General features: G+C 36.3%; 1 protein-coding gene across 3 annotated transcripts in view; it reads right to left on the minus strand.

Annotated features, from left to right (window-relative positions):
- The window catches only part of BZW2 (basic leucine zipper and W2 domains 2), a 50,937-nt gene that overhangs the window by 14,194 nt on the left and 20,920 nt on the right, over positions 1-15,823 (minus strand). For all 3 annotated transcript variants that reach the window (XM_006211729.4, XM_006211730.4, XM_072964898.1), the window contains exons 3-6: positions 12,906-13,082; positions 9,003-9,106; positions 5,033-5,098; positions 1,593-1,728 (exon numbers count right to left, since the gene is read on the minus strand). In XM_006211729.4, coding sequence (XP_006211791.1) covers positions 1,593-1,728; positions 5,033-5,098; positions 9,003-9,106; positions 12,906-13,082 — 483 coding nt within the window. The remainder of the gene's footprint in view (positions 1-1,592; positions 1,729-5,032; positions 5,099-9,002; positions 9,107-12,905; positions 13,083-15,823) is intronic.

Raw genomic sequence — 15,823 nt, forward strand, 5'->3', positions numbered from 1 at the left:
TTTTTTTTGTGTTTTGCCTCTATTTCACCCTACAGTTCACCAGTATCTCAGGTTTAAAACAGTGACTCTGAGGTACAACAAATAAATCATGAGACATAAAACTGAAATGTCAACATGTCAACTAATTTGCTGATAAATGAGACCAGCGAAAGAACATCAGCCGTGACAGGCATAAATAAATAAAGCTATATCCGAACACGCATCATTTACTTTACAGTTTTACTCTTTGTAAAAAGCTTTTTAAAATATTCATGAGTTAAGCTATAAAAATGTCAGTGCTGTTTCAAGCTGAAATCTTTTCTGGATATATTTAAAGAAATTTTAAAAATAGCTCTATTAATCAGGAATCCACTCAGTTACATATCTGTATTTATCATAGGATTTACTTCTAAATATAAATAATCAGATACCTAGTAGACAACTTTTCTGAGAACACTCCAAACTTCTAAATTATTTAATGAAGAGTTAAGGAGTAGCTGAAATATTAAACTGATTTTTCTGAATTGAAGGCTTCACTATTGTTGGTGGAAGCAGTCTCTATTCATGAATTCTCTTCAGGAAGATACTTCAAAGAGTTACAATATTAACAATACATGAGTAACAATTAGGGAGTCTGAAACAGCATAAACCTGAGGCATCTGAAGCTGAAAACTAGAAAGAATCTCTAAATAATATTGACTCTCGATTTATTATTATTTTCTCAGCTATAACTCATTTCATTGCAGGCATGAATGAGGCTGGGACTTCACTGCTGTAGGAGTAAAACCAAGTTCTAAGAAGAAACAGATGTTTTCACAAAAGCTCTTTTAATTTATTTTTAAGGAAAAAATAACTCTTTGTTTTGTGTTGTATAATAACTTGAATATCATTATCCTCCTCCAAGAAAAAAGCCCACTTTTGTTTTGTTCTATAACCCAGTAATTGCATGTATGCCTATCAAACTCTTAATGCCTTAAAATTACAATGAAACTAATGCAGTTGTCTGGATTTTTAAAACACACATAAGAAATATCTTTAAAATGTGATCAAACTGAACATCTGAGCACAAGATCTTGAGAGCAAACAGTGCAGAAGAATGACCCCAACCAGGGAAATAAACAATAGTTTGAGGGGGAAGGCGTTTGGGAATATGAAGGGGCATTTTTGGCTATTCCATGAAGTTGGAGGCGGGTGTTTTAGGCTGGCATTTTGTGTCTGAGGGCAAAAAGGTTAAATGTCCCACAAAGCACAAAAGAGTCCTGCACAATGAAGCACTGTCCCAACAAAATACGCCAGCAATCATCTATGTGGAGAGAAATGGTTTGGACCAGGTCAATTTCAGGGTATTTGACTTAGGCACCGAGTCTTACCCGAAAAACTCTGGTTTATTATTATTCTTTATTTGTCTTTGTACAGGTATGCATATTTTCTCTTCTGATTTCCTACAATAAACATGTACAATCCTCTTATTGTTTGAACACACACACACAGTCTTCTACATAGAGGTCGGGCGGGCAGTAGAGGACACTCAGAAGTACTGGTATTTTTCTAACTCTCTTTGGCTTTTCTCTTCTTCTGACATGGGACAGGTAAGAAACTACAAGAGGAAATACCTTCTTTGACGAGGCTATCAGTGAAGAGACTGGTGAGGATGGTAGCAGGAAGGGTGCCGTTACCTAGCAGGATCCCCGACAGCATTGCCAACTTTGTCTGCTCTGTTTCGGAAAAGGCTTTAAGGAAGAGGAGAAGCTGTGGGTCAAACAAAAGAAACCATGTCTATAAAGCAAAGGACTCATGCAGGAAAATAACACAGAATGTCCCTCCACGGCTGGATCGCACATGACAACTAAGTCATACGGAGCATACTTATTATTCACTGGAAACACATCCATATGTTCAATGATAAACTGGATGCTGCAGAAAGGGTCTTTATCAGGCAGAGTTCCTTTCTTCCAAGTTCAGTTACACATAGCTGTAGGTAACATTCGTGGGGAGGAAAAGAGGCATTTGGAGAACAGTGTATATAGTCACATAAATAATTTACATTTGACTTTGTACATGATCAAGGGTTAAATATCACATAATGAGCATGTTTTCTGAAATACACTATGACCTTTCATAGTTTTTTCACTTCTTTGCATATCCTCTACCCCCAGTCTACATCCACCCATTTTCTTTGGGTCTATGATAGCAAAACCAACAAACAGAAAAATAGGAAAGACTCAATAAACTTTGACATTCAGCATGTATTTCTCTGAGCTCACAGCACGTAGCACCCTTTAAAACAAGACTGCTGAGTGAACACGGGGTTTTCTAAGTTCTTGGTGCCCCTTTTAAAATAATGAGGTTCAAATTTGTATTTCTTGGATCACACATTTTACCACCAGTCCTGGTGATGAGATAATGGAGGATGTGAGATAAAGAAATGATCCACGCAGAGAAGAGGCCTCTGCTGTGAGTTGGGAAGAACAATGTTGGAGGGGCAGCAAGAGGATCATGGTGCTGTGTGGGTCCTTCTGGGTCCCCATGTCCCCATTCTCTTATCCCAACAGTTAGAAAACTGAAAATGTAGCAACCCCAGGAAGGTTGAAGGGTTGCCAAAGTGAAGGGGATTATACCCCACTTCCCACTTTGAATTTTAAGAGTATGCAGTCTTGCAGAACTTGCCCTTCTCCTTCCTAACCCTCTTCCACCTCGTGCTTTCACTGTATTCCATGGCTACCTTCTCTGTTTCAACAGACCTAGGCATGTTACTGAGATTCCCCAGGGCCCAATATCACTATTGGAGCCCTGCTGATTTTTCATTACATTGCACCAATGAAAAGTCACTGGCATCAATATAGGATTATTGAGTGCTTGAGGGCCAATGAAATTCCATTAGCGCTGCATGGAGGGTAGGGCAATATTAATGAACATCTCCAACACTGCATTACAGAGAAGCTATGAGGGTCTCCAAATATTTATATGATGAGTAGGTGGCAGAACTGGAATCAAGCTGGCCCATTTCACTCCTAATTTATGTCCATTAAAGTCTCAGTGATTAAAAAAAAATTACTTTCTAAGTTCACAAGAAAAGAGGTAACGAGGGAATGAGGCATCAAATGGCTAAAGCTCCAGGGAGCCTCTGGAATGGGGTGAAAAAACTGACAAAACCGTAGATACCAGTCTTCTTATTACAAAAATAAATAAAAATGAAAAATAGCCCCCAATATAAAAATATTAATGACTTGTTTAAGCATGTTAATATATTCATTAAAAATACTCAATTATAACGAAATGGTGCAAAAGTTCTATTTTTTCTTAAAACTAATATCCATATTGCTCAGTTATACTAATCAACATTAAAATCAGATGCTGCATATACTACAGCAGAATTTTCTTTAAAAAATGAGTATACTGAAAAATAAGTCATTCTTATCTCAAATGAAATAAATTCATCAAATGAAACAACTGAGAAAATTTTCAAGGTTCAAATGAGCTGAGAAAAGTAAAACATGAGCAATGTTAGACACAGCGTTTAGATGTTTAATTTCTTTGAATGCTGTAACATTCCTTTTGGGGTCATATCTATCCTTCTATTTTAATCAAGTACTTATTATTTTCTAAGCATCAGACATATAAGGGATTGCATTTTTTTCCATTTAAATGTCATTAAAAAAAAAGAAATACAGGTTAATAGAACAAAATCTAGTAACAGAGTAATACAAAAATGTGAATAATCTCTTAAATCCTACTTCCTTGGAATTAACATTTTTAACGGTTTGATATGTGCCCTTCCAGAGTTTTAAATGTACTTATATATGTCTACATATTATAAATAATTACATGTACATACATATGTTTTTACTCAATTATACATTGATAATAGCTCAAACTTGTTGAGTGGAGCAGATAGTCTTAACAGTTTTAATCCTCACTTTAAAACAAAGAAATCTGAGGCACAAAGAAATTAAGTAACTTGCCTATGGTTAAACTACTACCAAATGGTTGCTTTTTCAATTGACAATTTTTTATGGACATTTTCCCTTACGAATTCATGTGGCTATGCTTCATTCTTTGAATGACTGCACAGGATCCCACTGCATAGAGATCATAATTTAATTAACCCATCTCCCACCACAAACATTTAGGTTATTTCTCAATACTGTGATGAACATCTTTATACATACAGTTGTATGTATCCATGCTGAAGGATTCTTTTAAGTGTGAAAGTTGGGTCATGGAGAATGTAAATTAAAAAAAAAATGATTTTACTGGTAAAATGTTCTTCATTATATATTCTGAACAAAGGGAAGCAAGTAGGCAAACAGCAAAGTAGATGCTGCAAATCAACAAAGTAAGTAACAAAGTATATGATTCCTTTATTCCTTTGGTTTATAATTTAGGCAGATATCTAAAATCAGAAATGGTGGCAAAGCAGCACAGAAATCTGTAATAAGTTAGTGTGGCGACTGCTATATATAAACACAGAGGAGTTGCAAATTAGAAGAAGGAACATGTTGTAATTACTGAAAAGAGGGCTTCTTTAATGAGCTGCTATTGTTTTCTTGGCTACATTAGATGCCAGTTACTGTGTTAAGTACCTCATAGCTTATTTCATTTATTCCTACAACAACCATAAAGTATGTACTGTTATTGCAGCTACTTCATCGATGGAAAAAATCACTGAGATTGAAACCTAGACCTTATTTCCAAAGATGTGTTTCTATCCCCTTCGCTAAACTGCATCTTCTAAAATGAAAGAATTTTACTATTCGCTGCTGTACTATGCTCTTTCACGAGCTTTAACTAATTATATATTCTATAAAACTATTTCTTTGAACAAAGTATGCTGTGCTTCATTAAATATGAAGGAAAAATCCTATGCTAATCATGTATGCCTTCCTACAGCTATTAGCTAATGATCAGTTACACTCACCCCTTCATTTAACAAACATTTACTAAAAACTTAACAATGTCCAGGATACTTCTGGATTATCACTGTATAAGTAAAATTTTTGTTCCTCTTCATTTCAACTTTTAAGCAAATAAAGCATTACATTTGAATTTGTACCTTTTTCATTTCATCCTCAAACGCCTTTTCCAAATACTTATATCTCCTGATGAGTTTATTGAAGACCTAAATGTAAAAGAGAGCCAGTCAGTATTATGGAAACAATTTTAAAAGGCAACAGGGGGAGGCATAGAAACTAACGCAAACCACAGCATGGCTCTACACTAATAAAAATGTGTAGTTAAACATGCTCATACTGTGATATGAGAGCTATAAGCATTTCAAAGGAGTAATTATGACCTCGGGGAAAAAGAGGATCAAAATGCACTTGGAGAATAAAACAAACTCGTTCAAGAATGTAACAGGTAAGAAACCAAAAACAACTTTCATGAAAATAAAATGAATGTAATTTTAAAATTGTGTGAGGCAGGGGTGGAAAATAACTGAAATGAAGGGGATTACAGACATAATCGCTTAGATAACGGATCTGATGGAGAGGAGATCGGAGTTCAGGGGAGATTATACTCCAGGTGAACACAAACATGTTTTCAGCAGATGAGCAAGAAAGATTACTGGCCCCCACAATCCAGTTAGAATTCTCAAGCAGAGTCTGCAGCTGTTATCAGTGGAATTCTGGACTGTTTTTATTTTTTGTTTTTTAAGTGAATGATGTTTGTTATGGACTGAATGTTTGTGTTCCCCCGAAAGTCGTATGTTGAAGCCCTAACCCCCCAACGTGACTGTATTTGCAGGTAGGGACTTGAGGAGGTAGTTAAATGAGGTCATAAGGGCAGGGCCCTAATCTGATAGGACTGATGACCTTACAAGAGCCAGGGAGAGAGACCTCACCAAGAACCAAATTCACTGGCACCTTGATCTTGGATTTCCCAGCCTCCCAAACTGTAAGAAATAAAATACTGTTGTTTAAGCCGCCTAGTCTGTGGTATTTTGTTACGGCAGCCTGAAGACACTAACACAGTCTTCTTAATTAGACGGGGATTTTCAAATATTATTTCAATATTTTTAAAACAATGTCTGAATCTAACTCCTTTGTCTTATACCCACGTGATATACACTCACCTAAAACTTCCTCTGTGTTTATAGCTCAAGCGATAAAGATAGAGTCCAAGAGTAAAAACTATAGTGCTGCCCCTTAGGAGGAAAGAAAAATGACCCAAGCAGGGAACTGATACACAAGAAGGGAAAAGAATAAATTGTATTGAAATCCTACAAATTTGATTTCTAACTTATATTCGCACTCACATGCTCCTTAATGTGATTATTATCAGGAAAAAGAATTCTCCTTATCCAAGAATGATTATCCATATCCCCACAGGTAAATGTCTACATACGAAATCAAAAATCATTATACTACAAAAGTACTCTCCAGTGAACCAAAAGCTTATAAAATTAATTTTCACTCAAATATCACGTTTTAGTTAATTTCTCTCTCCCTGACTACCTCAAGTTTATCTGTCAGTCTATCAGTACACAATAGTTTTTGATAAATTCAGGAACAATGTGTCAAAAGGTCTTTCAAATATGTATTTTCCATATGAAAAGCAAAAGTGTAAGTAAAAAGAAACTATCCTATTTATAGATATAACAAAGAGGCGAAGTCCATATAGATCTTTTAAAGTTTAAGGGCACTGCAGAGTAGAGTGCTGATTTTTCTTCCAGGCCTTCTTATCTTTCCTTCCCAGTGGGACTCAAATAGCAATAATACACCTTGTTCTTGCATTAATTTAACCTTTTATAGTGGGTTTATTTATTTATTTTAACGGAGTTACTGGGGATTGAACCCAGGACCTCGTGCATGCTAAGCACATGCTCTACCACTGAGCTATACCTCCCCGCCCCCCCGCATTAATTTAATCTTAACAAAAGTCTCTGAGGAAGGTAAGGCATGCATTAACTTCATTATTTGGCAGACTCAATGAGTGCTACTAAGTATCAGAGCAGGAATAGAACTCAGAAATTCTGATTCCTAGTGGACCACACATATCTAATATACCAAAAGGTGAGTGAGAATTTTAAAAAGACTAACTTTTGAATTGAATATATCTGCTTCAGTGTTTACCTTCCAAAGATGTTTATGGCCGTTGACATACAGAGTAGAAGCAAAGATTCAGAGAGGACAGGTTAGAACATGGCCCACTGAATTTCATGTGCTTAACCTTTTGGTCCATTTAAAAATATTTCCTTAGTTTTTAATCTGTTATGCATATTTAAATATAAAAAAGGGGAAGAAATAGCTTTACTAAAATAGCATGAGGTTAAAATAATTTTTTGAAGTTTAAATTCTTAATGGCCATTTATCCCAAATTACTCAGCTTAGCATGTCTTACACATTTTAGTAAAGTAAAGATAGTTTCTAGCATCTGAAATTCAATCACTGAGCTGTCAGGGATTCATACGGCCTTTTTCATGTATATAATGAAACATGTAAAACAAGAAGACTTGCTGACCTAGGACTTACGTTCATGGTGTAATTGGGAATAACAACTGACTTTCAAGAAGTCAGTGGAAGAATCAGAATAAGAACACACCAGTCCTAAGCTGGCTAGTCACAACACATATATATGCAGCTTTAGAAGGTAAAATAATGCCATCTCAGCAACCTGGTTGGACCTGGAGATTGTGATACTAAGTGAAGTAAGTCAGACAGAGAAAAACACCATATGATGTCACTTACATGTGGAATTTAAAAAAGGACACAAATGAACTTATTTACAAAAGAGAGACAGACTCGCAGACATAGAAAACAAACTTATGGTTACCAGGGGAGTCCTGGGGGTGGAGGGATAAATTGAGAATTTGGGATTTGCAGACACTAACTACTAAAAATAAAATAGATCAACAACAAGGTCCTACTGTATAGCACAGAGAACTACATTCAGTGCCTTGTGATAGCCTGTAATGAAAAAGAATATGAAAAGTAACTGAATCACTATGCTGTACATCAGAAACTAACACAACATTGTCAGCCCAACTGTATGTCAATTAAAAAAAAAGGTGATATCTAAACGAATACGTGTATGTAAACGCATGACTGGGACATTGTGCTGTACACCAGAAATGGACACATTGTAACTGACTGTACTTCAATTAAAAAATTAATAATAATTAAAAAAGGAGAAGGCAGTGTCTACTAGGACTACTCAGTAATTTCCATGTTACACTACCACCACTTCCTGACCCTCACCAGGGCTTAGATACTTAATTTTCACCAATCTGACAAGTGCAAAATTGTATCTCATGATTTTAATTGAAATTTCCCTAGTTACGAATGAGTTTGAATACGTCTTCCTCTGTTTTTCCGGGTGAGGAGGGCGGGGAGAGAGAACTGTTTCCTCTTCTTTGAAACGCCTGGAAGTCTCTTCCTGACAGTTTGCTTGTCCTTTTCTAGTTGACTTACAAAGTTCTTCATTTAATCTAGATATGAATCCTTTAGAGGTTTTATGTACTACAAGTATCTTCTTGACTCTTTCTTTTGAACAGCCACATGCTAGCCTATTAATATGAGTTATCAGACTTCATTTAATTAGTATTCCATGGGTTGACTCATATATTGTTTTCTTTCTTTACTATCATTACAGGCAACACTATAATAGCTGCCACTGTTGGTGTCATTTCACACACGTGTAAGCATGTGTGCAGGATGAAGTCCTCAAAGTAGAATTGGTGGGTCAAACGGGATGTGAAGTTTTAGTTTTGAAAGACTGTGCCAAACTGCTCTCCCTAAAAGGCTGGAATAATTTATACTCCCACCAGAAATCATGTGAGGCACCGACTCCCCGCTTCTCTTACACGTGAGAGGCAAAAACGAACAAACAAACACTCTACCTTCGTTAAGTTTCAACGCCCACTGTCTTATTATGAATGCAACTGAGTATCTTTTCATGTTTAAGAGCTATCTAATATTCCTATTTAAAAAGTGGCCTGTAGAATTTCTAAACCTAATGTTATTTTTAAATCCTGTTCAAACAGTTCCCTTCCAGCACAAGAATCTCTCAAGGACAGGCTCTACCTGAGCATAGTTTCGGATGGTTTCATGATCTTCATTTGCTGAAAACACACAGTGGTTGGTCATCTTTGTCTTGTCACCATCATCTATGCGTGTTCCTCCAGGGGCTGAAGAGGGAAAGGTAATTACCATTAGGACAATACTAAAATCAGAAAAACATCTGCAGAACAGACCGATTCCTGCACAGCAAGGAAAACAATAAAAGCAGATGTCAGATAAACGTTCATAGAATGATGTGCATGTGGAGACACACAGAGTTTTTAGAAGATTATTATCTTAATAAAATTTTGTTCCAGGTGATTGTATTTATTCCAAAGGACTAATTAAATCTTGTGCATAAATTAATGGCATGAAAATAGACTCCTGGAGGAGCTGACTCTTCTAAAAACAAATTTACTTATAAAAGATGCATACGTGTTGCTATGATTTGATTACATTTCTAATATAATGCAAATTGGTTGTTCAATTTTCTCCTATCATCGTGTATGAGACTGATGTTCTACACTCTTGCCTTCACAAGATCCTATCACTGTAAGTCTCGTTCTTTCCAAAGTACATCCTTAACCATGGAGGCTAAACAGTAACATTTATTCAGTGAATTTAATTTAATTATTCTCAGTGCAGTTCCTAATGTTTCCCACATCAGGACATGGCTCACTTTCCAGGCTTGGTAATATTTTGCTGGACTGCAGTTCACCAACCCTGGACCTGACCGGACCTGGCTTTCACAGTAGATCTTGTTGGTTTCTACTTCGGTAGGTATGGAAACTGTGCATACCTCTTCCACCAACCCAGTTACCCACACAGGGTTGAACAGCATACACTCTGACTCCTTGCCATTTGTATTTGATCACCCAGCAGGTACACTGGCTAGGAAAGCATGTATTTCTGTCCTCTCTCATCTTTTTACCCTGTGGCCTATACAGTAGCATGGAATAAGTGGATTAGAACAAAAGAAGGCCTGTCTTCAGTGACTCAACTTCCCTCATTCAAAGGCTCCTCCTGTATGTTTCAATGGTGTCCACTGCAAAGTTCATTGGTTCATCAGAAGAGCAGGGTCAGAACACTAGGAATTTTTGTTTTCTGATTTTACTTCGTCATAATTAGGGTAGAAGGTTTGAGAAAGCCAAGTTAGATTAGTATCTATGCTACACTCAACAAATATTTGTAGACTATTTACGTGTACCAGCCACTTTGTTTATTTTAGTGTATAACTGCCTTGATTTAAGGCTGATTCAGATCTTTGGATGAAGTGGGCTACACACAGCCAACTTTTTTCAGACTCCAGCATACAGTTTTATAAGTAAATTAGTTTTTAGAAAAATCAACTTCTTCAGGACTCTGTTCTCTTGTAATTAATTTATGCACAAGATTTAATTAGCCCTTTGTAATGAATATAACCACCTAGAAAAAAATTTTATTAAGATGATAATCTGCTAAAAACTCTGGGCTAATGATTCCTATTTGACAGAAGTTATATAACTAAAGAGTCTGATTTTGAAATTACAGTCTTTTCTCTTGAGGTAAGATTTAAAAATTGCATTCTTTCACAAAACAAAACATTTGTTACACATTAATAATCTTACTTACAGCTCACATTTAAAATTTTGTTCCTTGATATTGGGCCCAAGTATTAACTGTCATTTCTAAAATTTTTGGCGATCCTGTTCTTTTCCTTAGAGGTAAAAGAAAAGTAAAATAGTACTTGTGTCTACTCTTCAAAGGGCACAACTGAACCAAGATGGCTGCTGTTTCAAGAACAGTGGGAGAAGGCAGATATTGCTGTGGGTATGAGGAAAATTCTTACATACTCCATAAGTAAACAGTGTTTATATAAAAAGAATGCTTTTGGCCCACTTTATTTATAACAGCATAGGTCTGGCCTCGGTAGACATCTGGGGTTGTACTGCCTGTGCTCATAAGCTGTACCAAACGTTCTGCCCAACCCTATTGTGGATGTACGTGGCGTGAAGGAGTGAAATTGAGGCTACAGATATAAATTTGGTGATCGTCATCATAGGGATGGTAAATGAAGACTTGAGATCATCAGTACAGAGTGTACCAATAACTTACAATGCATGTAGGTGGATAAGAATGGAAACCTAGGAGTCATGTAACAAGTGGCATCTAGAGAGGTAGGAGGGAGTCCAAATGCTCTCACATAAGGCAAGAAAGTAAAACATTTCAAGAATAACAGCAGGGCCAACAGTGCTGCCAGGAAGGCACTAAAAACTGAAGAGGGTGCACTGGATTAACTAATAAAAGTCACATAGGAGTTTGGCAAGAACCAAAACTCACTGACGACTATTCTAGCATAGAACTCACCAGTGCATTAATAAAACTATACTATAATTAATGAAATAAAAAAAAGCCAATAATCACAGAAATGTTCAACTTCGCTATTCATTATGGTTTTAATTCTTTTGGGAATCATCTAAGGTAACACTCATCAGCCTGAAAGGCACCAACTTACTGCTGAGTAAATACAAAACAGCACGGAGAGTACCATGTTTGTATAGTATCATCCCATTCTCAAAAGTTTATGTATTTAGGTAAAGATATTTCTAGAAAAGAATTAACCAAAACATTAAAATGGTTATCTCTGGGTATTGAGATTTGAGCACACTACAAATAGCTTTTATACTTGGACCTGAATTATCTACAGTGACAATGTGAGGTTTCCATAAACAATAACAACAAAGTAAACTTGGTACATAGTGAACATCAACAGTACAGATCAAAAGGGGACCTGGAAATAAATGAGGTCATGTACCAACGAAGACGTTAAGAGCTCAGAGGGACAAATCAAAGAGTGGCTGCAAAAAAAGAATGGAAGAACAGAAACAGCATCTTTAAGTAGGTTGGCTTAAGCCCTGTTTCTCAATGAAAGGCTCTGATAGTGCATTGGGCAGAGCAATTTTTCATTGTTCTGAATGTTTCTTGCATAGCAAAGTAGGTGGCATACCTGGCCTCCACTCCCAAGTCTTGTAGCAACCAGAACTCTTCCACACACTTGCAAATGTCCCCCAGGCAGTTGAAAATCACTGGCCTAGAGGATCTACCACTTCTAGTGATTTAAGGGTACCACAGGAATTAATTATGAAAACTTAAGTTCTAAGAATAACTATGAGAAGAAAGATGGGTGGTTAGAATACCTAATAAACATTTAGATCAATATACCATGCCATTTAATTCATATTCTGAAGCCTTCTTCCCTGATGTCCCTGCTCTATAACTCAGTTACAGAGCAGTTTTTATTTTGCTTTTTACTTATTGTTAATAATTTTCAAACTTCTACCTTTGATCCTTTTAGGTTCATACTCACAATTACAAAGATTTTTTTTAAAAACTAGATTTAAAGATATTTCTTAGACATTTTATTATTTATGTATGAAATGTCATTTAACAAAATGCTGGGAGTTCTTTCTAAATTGGTTGACACAGTTACATCTCCCTGCATCAAAAAAAAAAAAAAAAGTGGAGTTTGAAAGAAAGGTTCTATGACAATTGGGGTTTAATTAAATATACTGGAAGGATTTAGATAACAGACACAAAGTTATACTTTACTGCAGAAATTACACCTTCTATTGTGTCCACTCCAGAAACATTTAAAGATTAGGGACATGTGGGAAAGTTGGCTTTTAGCTAAAACCAAGTGGCCAACTGTGCTGTATGTCAACCAAAGTCCTCAATTCTATGCCTCTCTTAACCAACAATCATTTCACAGCCACATTAATGTCATTCCAAACTGTAACCTAGGTAAAAGTTGTAGAGACTCCTATTTCTATTTTTTTATCAACTCTCATAATAAATGTAGGCTTATTAAGATTCTATCTCATAAAGAAATATTTCAACAGAACCAGAAAGTCCATATACGACAAGAAGATGCTCTAACACATGGTTTACCAAGCATACTGCCGGCCACCAGGATGTCGAAGAGCGTGTCTGCATAGCGACGATAATCTAATCTTGAGCCTGTCGAGTCCAGAAACTTGGCTACAGCTTCAAGGTCATCACCAGCTTCATTAAGCCCCTGGACAAGTGTATCCCTGAAGACTGTGGGTTCGAATTTCTCTTTTTCATCTAAAATAAATAAATTAAACAATTATTCCTTTACTTATACGCCACATTCCCAAATGCAACCATACATTTCCTTTGTTCACTGTTCTTCGATAGTGTGATCATTTAAGAGTTGAAGGAAAATTTCCTACTAGATTTCTATGTTCTGAAACCCCTGGTTTAAATATTTATGCAAGCAATTTACATCTGTTTAAAAGGGCCACAAAAATATGTTCACTCTGTCTAATACATAAAAGATCAATGACTAGTCATTTTTGTCACTTACAGGGTAGGCCAATGTAATCTACTAACCCTAACCATCTGAGAAAAAAATAAAGTATAATGTCAAAACTTAAAAATTTGTTTCACCAATGATATAAGAGGAAATGATCCAAGGAGAATCAAAAAGAAGGGAGAATATATAAACGAACAAAATAAAGATGGGGAGGGAGGAATAAAGAGGGACATCTCTTTTAAAATTTTTTATTGAGATACAATTAACATATAACATATAATAACATTATATTAGTTTCAAGTATACAACATAATGAGTCAATATTTGTCTGTATTGCAAAATGGTCACCACAGTAAGTGTAGTCGATGTCTACCATGACACATATTTATAATTTTTTTCTTGTGATGAGAGCTTTTAAAATCTTTCTTAGCAACTTTCAAATATGCAATACAGTATACCCAGATCATGAATAAAGTTAAAATCATATACTGTTGAAAAAAAAAGTGAATATGACCAACTAGGGGTCAGATAAGGCATAAGAAAAATGACTAGATTAAGGGCAAAGAATCTAAGATTCAGTTCAAAGCTCTTTACCTTTTTCACCTGTTAAGGAAAATGAATCAGGATGTGAGGAGAGAAGGACAAACGATGAACCCAAAACTTAAAAAAAAAAACCAATCTATCATAAATATCTTTAGAGAAGTAAGTAGTATAAGAGAGGTAAGTATTGCAACTGCAAAAAAGAAAGAGCAGCAGGAGAGAATGCTATAGAAACAAGGAGTTCCTAGAAATGAAAAATATGACAGAAAAACTTAAAAACTCCATATAAGATTCGAAAAAGAAAGCTGAGAAACTAGGAAAGAAGTCAAAGACCTATAAAATAGGAGCAAAAAGAGAAGAAAAAGGGCAGACCAGTCAGATGCCTACAAAAGTGTAATAAAAAGAAAATTTTAAAAAAGGAAGGAAATGAATTTAAAATTTCAAGAAAATTTTACAGAATTAAAAGACGTGAGCTTCCCAGCAAAGGACTGTCTGAGGACCCAGCACAAGGGCTGAAAATGGATGAACAACAAGGGGCCTTCACATTGTGAAATCCCAGAGCGCGGGGAATAAAGCAACCATCTGAAGTTTCGGGAGCAAAAAACCAAATCACATATAAAGCCTCAGGAAACAGAAGGACACTGAATTGCTCAACAGAAATACCAGAAGCTACAAGATATTACTTCAGAATTCCGAGGGAAAACAATTTTCAATCTAGAATTCCAGTGTTCAGTCAAATGACTGATTCAACATAAGAGCAGAATAAACATATTGTTTGAGACACTCAAGGCCTCAAAAGTTACGTTTCTCATATAATCTTTTCAAAAGTGATTGAAACAGACACTCCATCAGAATGAGAGAATAACTCATGATTTTGTGAACTTACTAAGTCATGAGGTCCCAGGAAAAACAGGAAAAAAAAAAATCTGAGAGACAGACAAGCAACAGTAGTCTTCAGATCGCGGTGAAGGAGCATTTCAAGCATTTCAAGTTAACAGCTGTACAGCTGGCCCAGAGAACAAACCTACTGGGAGAAGGTATTTTAATACAAGGCTATGGTATGATATGATATATGGTCAGAATTCCTCAACAGAATATCACTGTTAGAATTCCTAATGTGTTTGTATTCAGAGATTAACCTAACAAGGGGAAAGGTTAGGGCTGACTAGTTTTTAAGGTACAGAAAACTAATTCAAAAAGAAAAATCAAACTTATTAAATCCACAGATAACATGGTGTTTAGGAAAAAAAAAATCAAATAAACAGTTCAGCTGTGAACAGTTTGTGCAAAATCATAACAATACAAACCCTAAACAGGGGTCTGGCTAAAACTGTGATATAATGAAAGGACAGAGAAGGGTAAGAGGTTTGCAGGTGGTGGGGCGGGGGAGAGCCTCATTCTCATCGTCCACAGCAGGAAGTGCACGTACAATACCTCCAGCAGGAAAATCCAGAAATAGCCATATAGGAATGTTATTTGGCGACATGGATGCAAATGCCGAAAGAAGCAGTTAAAGAGTAGAAAGAGTTCTGTTGGGGAAGAGACTTGCTCTTGTTATAACATGTCTTGCAGAACTGTTTGACTATTTAAACCATGTGCGTGCATAACTTGAATCCAATTAAAAATGATATTTAAAAACCAGACAGCACCTATCTGATTTGTACAGATTGCCTATTCGTGGTGGTCCTAGAAGGGATGGGTTGCAAGGGGTTAACATCACAGCCTCAGAACCAGAGGAGACTGGCATCCCCAGTACCAGTCAGAGTCATGCAGCAGAAGACACCACGAAGACAGATGGAAATGAACTTGAACCCTATTTGCCACGAACCAGAGATAAAAGTCCTTTTGATGCCAAAAGCAAAACATTACGCAGCCAAGAACATGCAAATGTTGACTGCGGGAAAAACATAATTCGGGTCTTGTTGTGTGGAGGGTGAGGAAGAGAATGGGAACTCTAGAGGAAGAGATTCCCGGGCGAGGGAGGAGCGGG

Source organism: Vicugna pacos, chromosome 7, assembly GCF_048564905.1.
Source record: "Vicugna pacos chromosome 7, VicPac4, whole genome shotgun sequence".
Lineage (NCBI taxonomy): Eukaryota > Metazoa > Chordata > Mammalia > Artiodactyla > Camelidae > Vicugna > Vicugna pacos.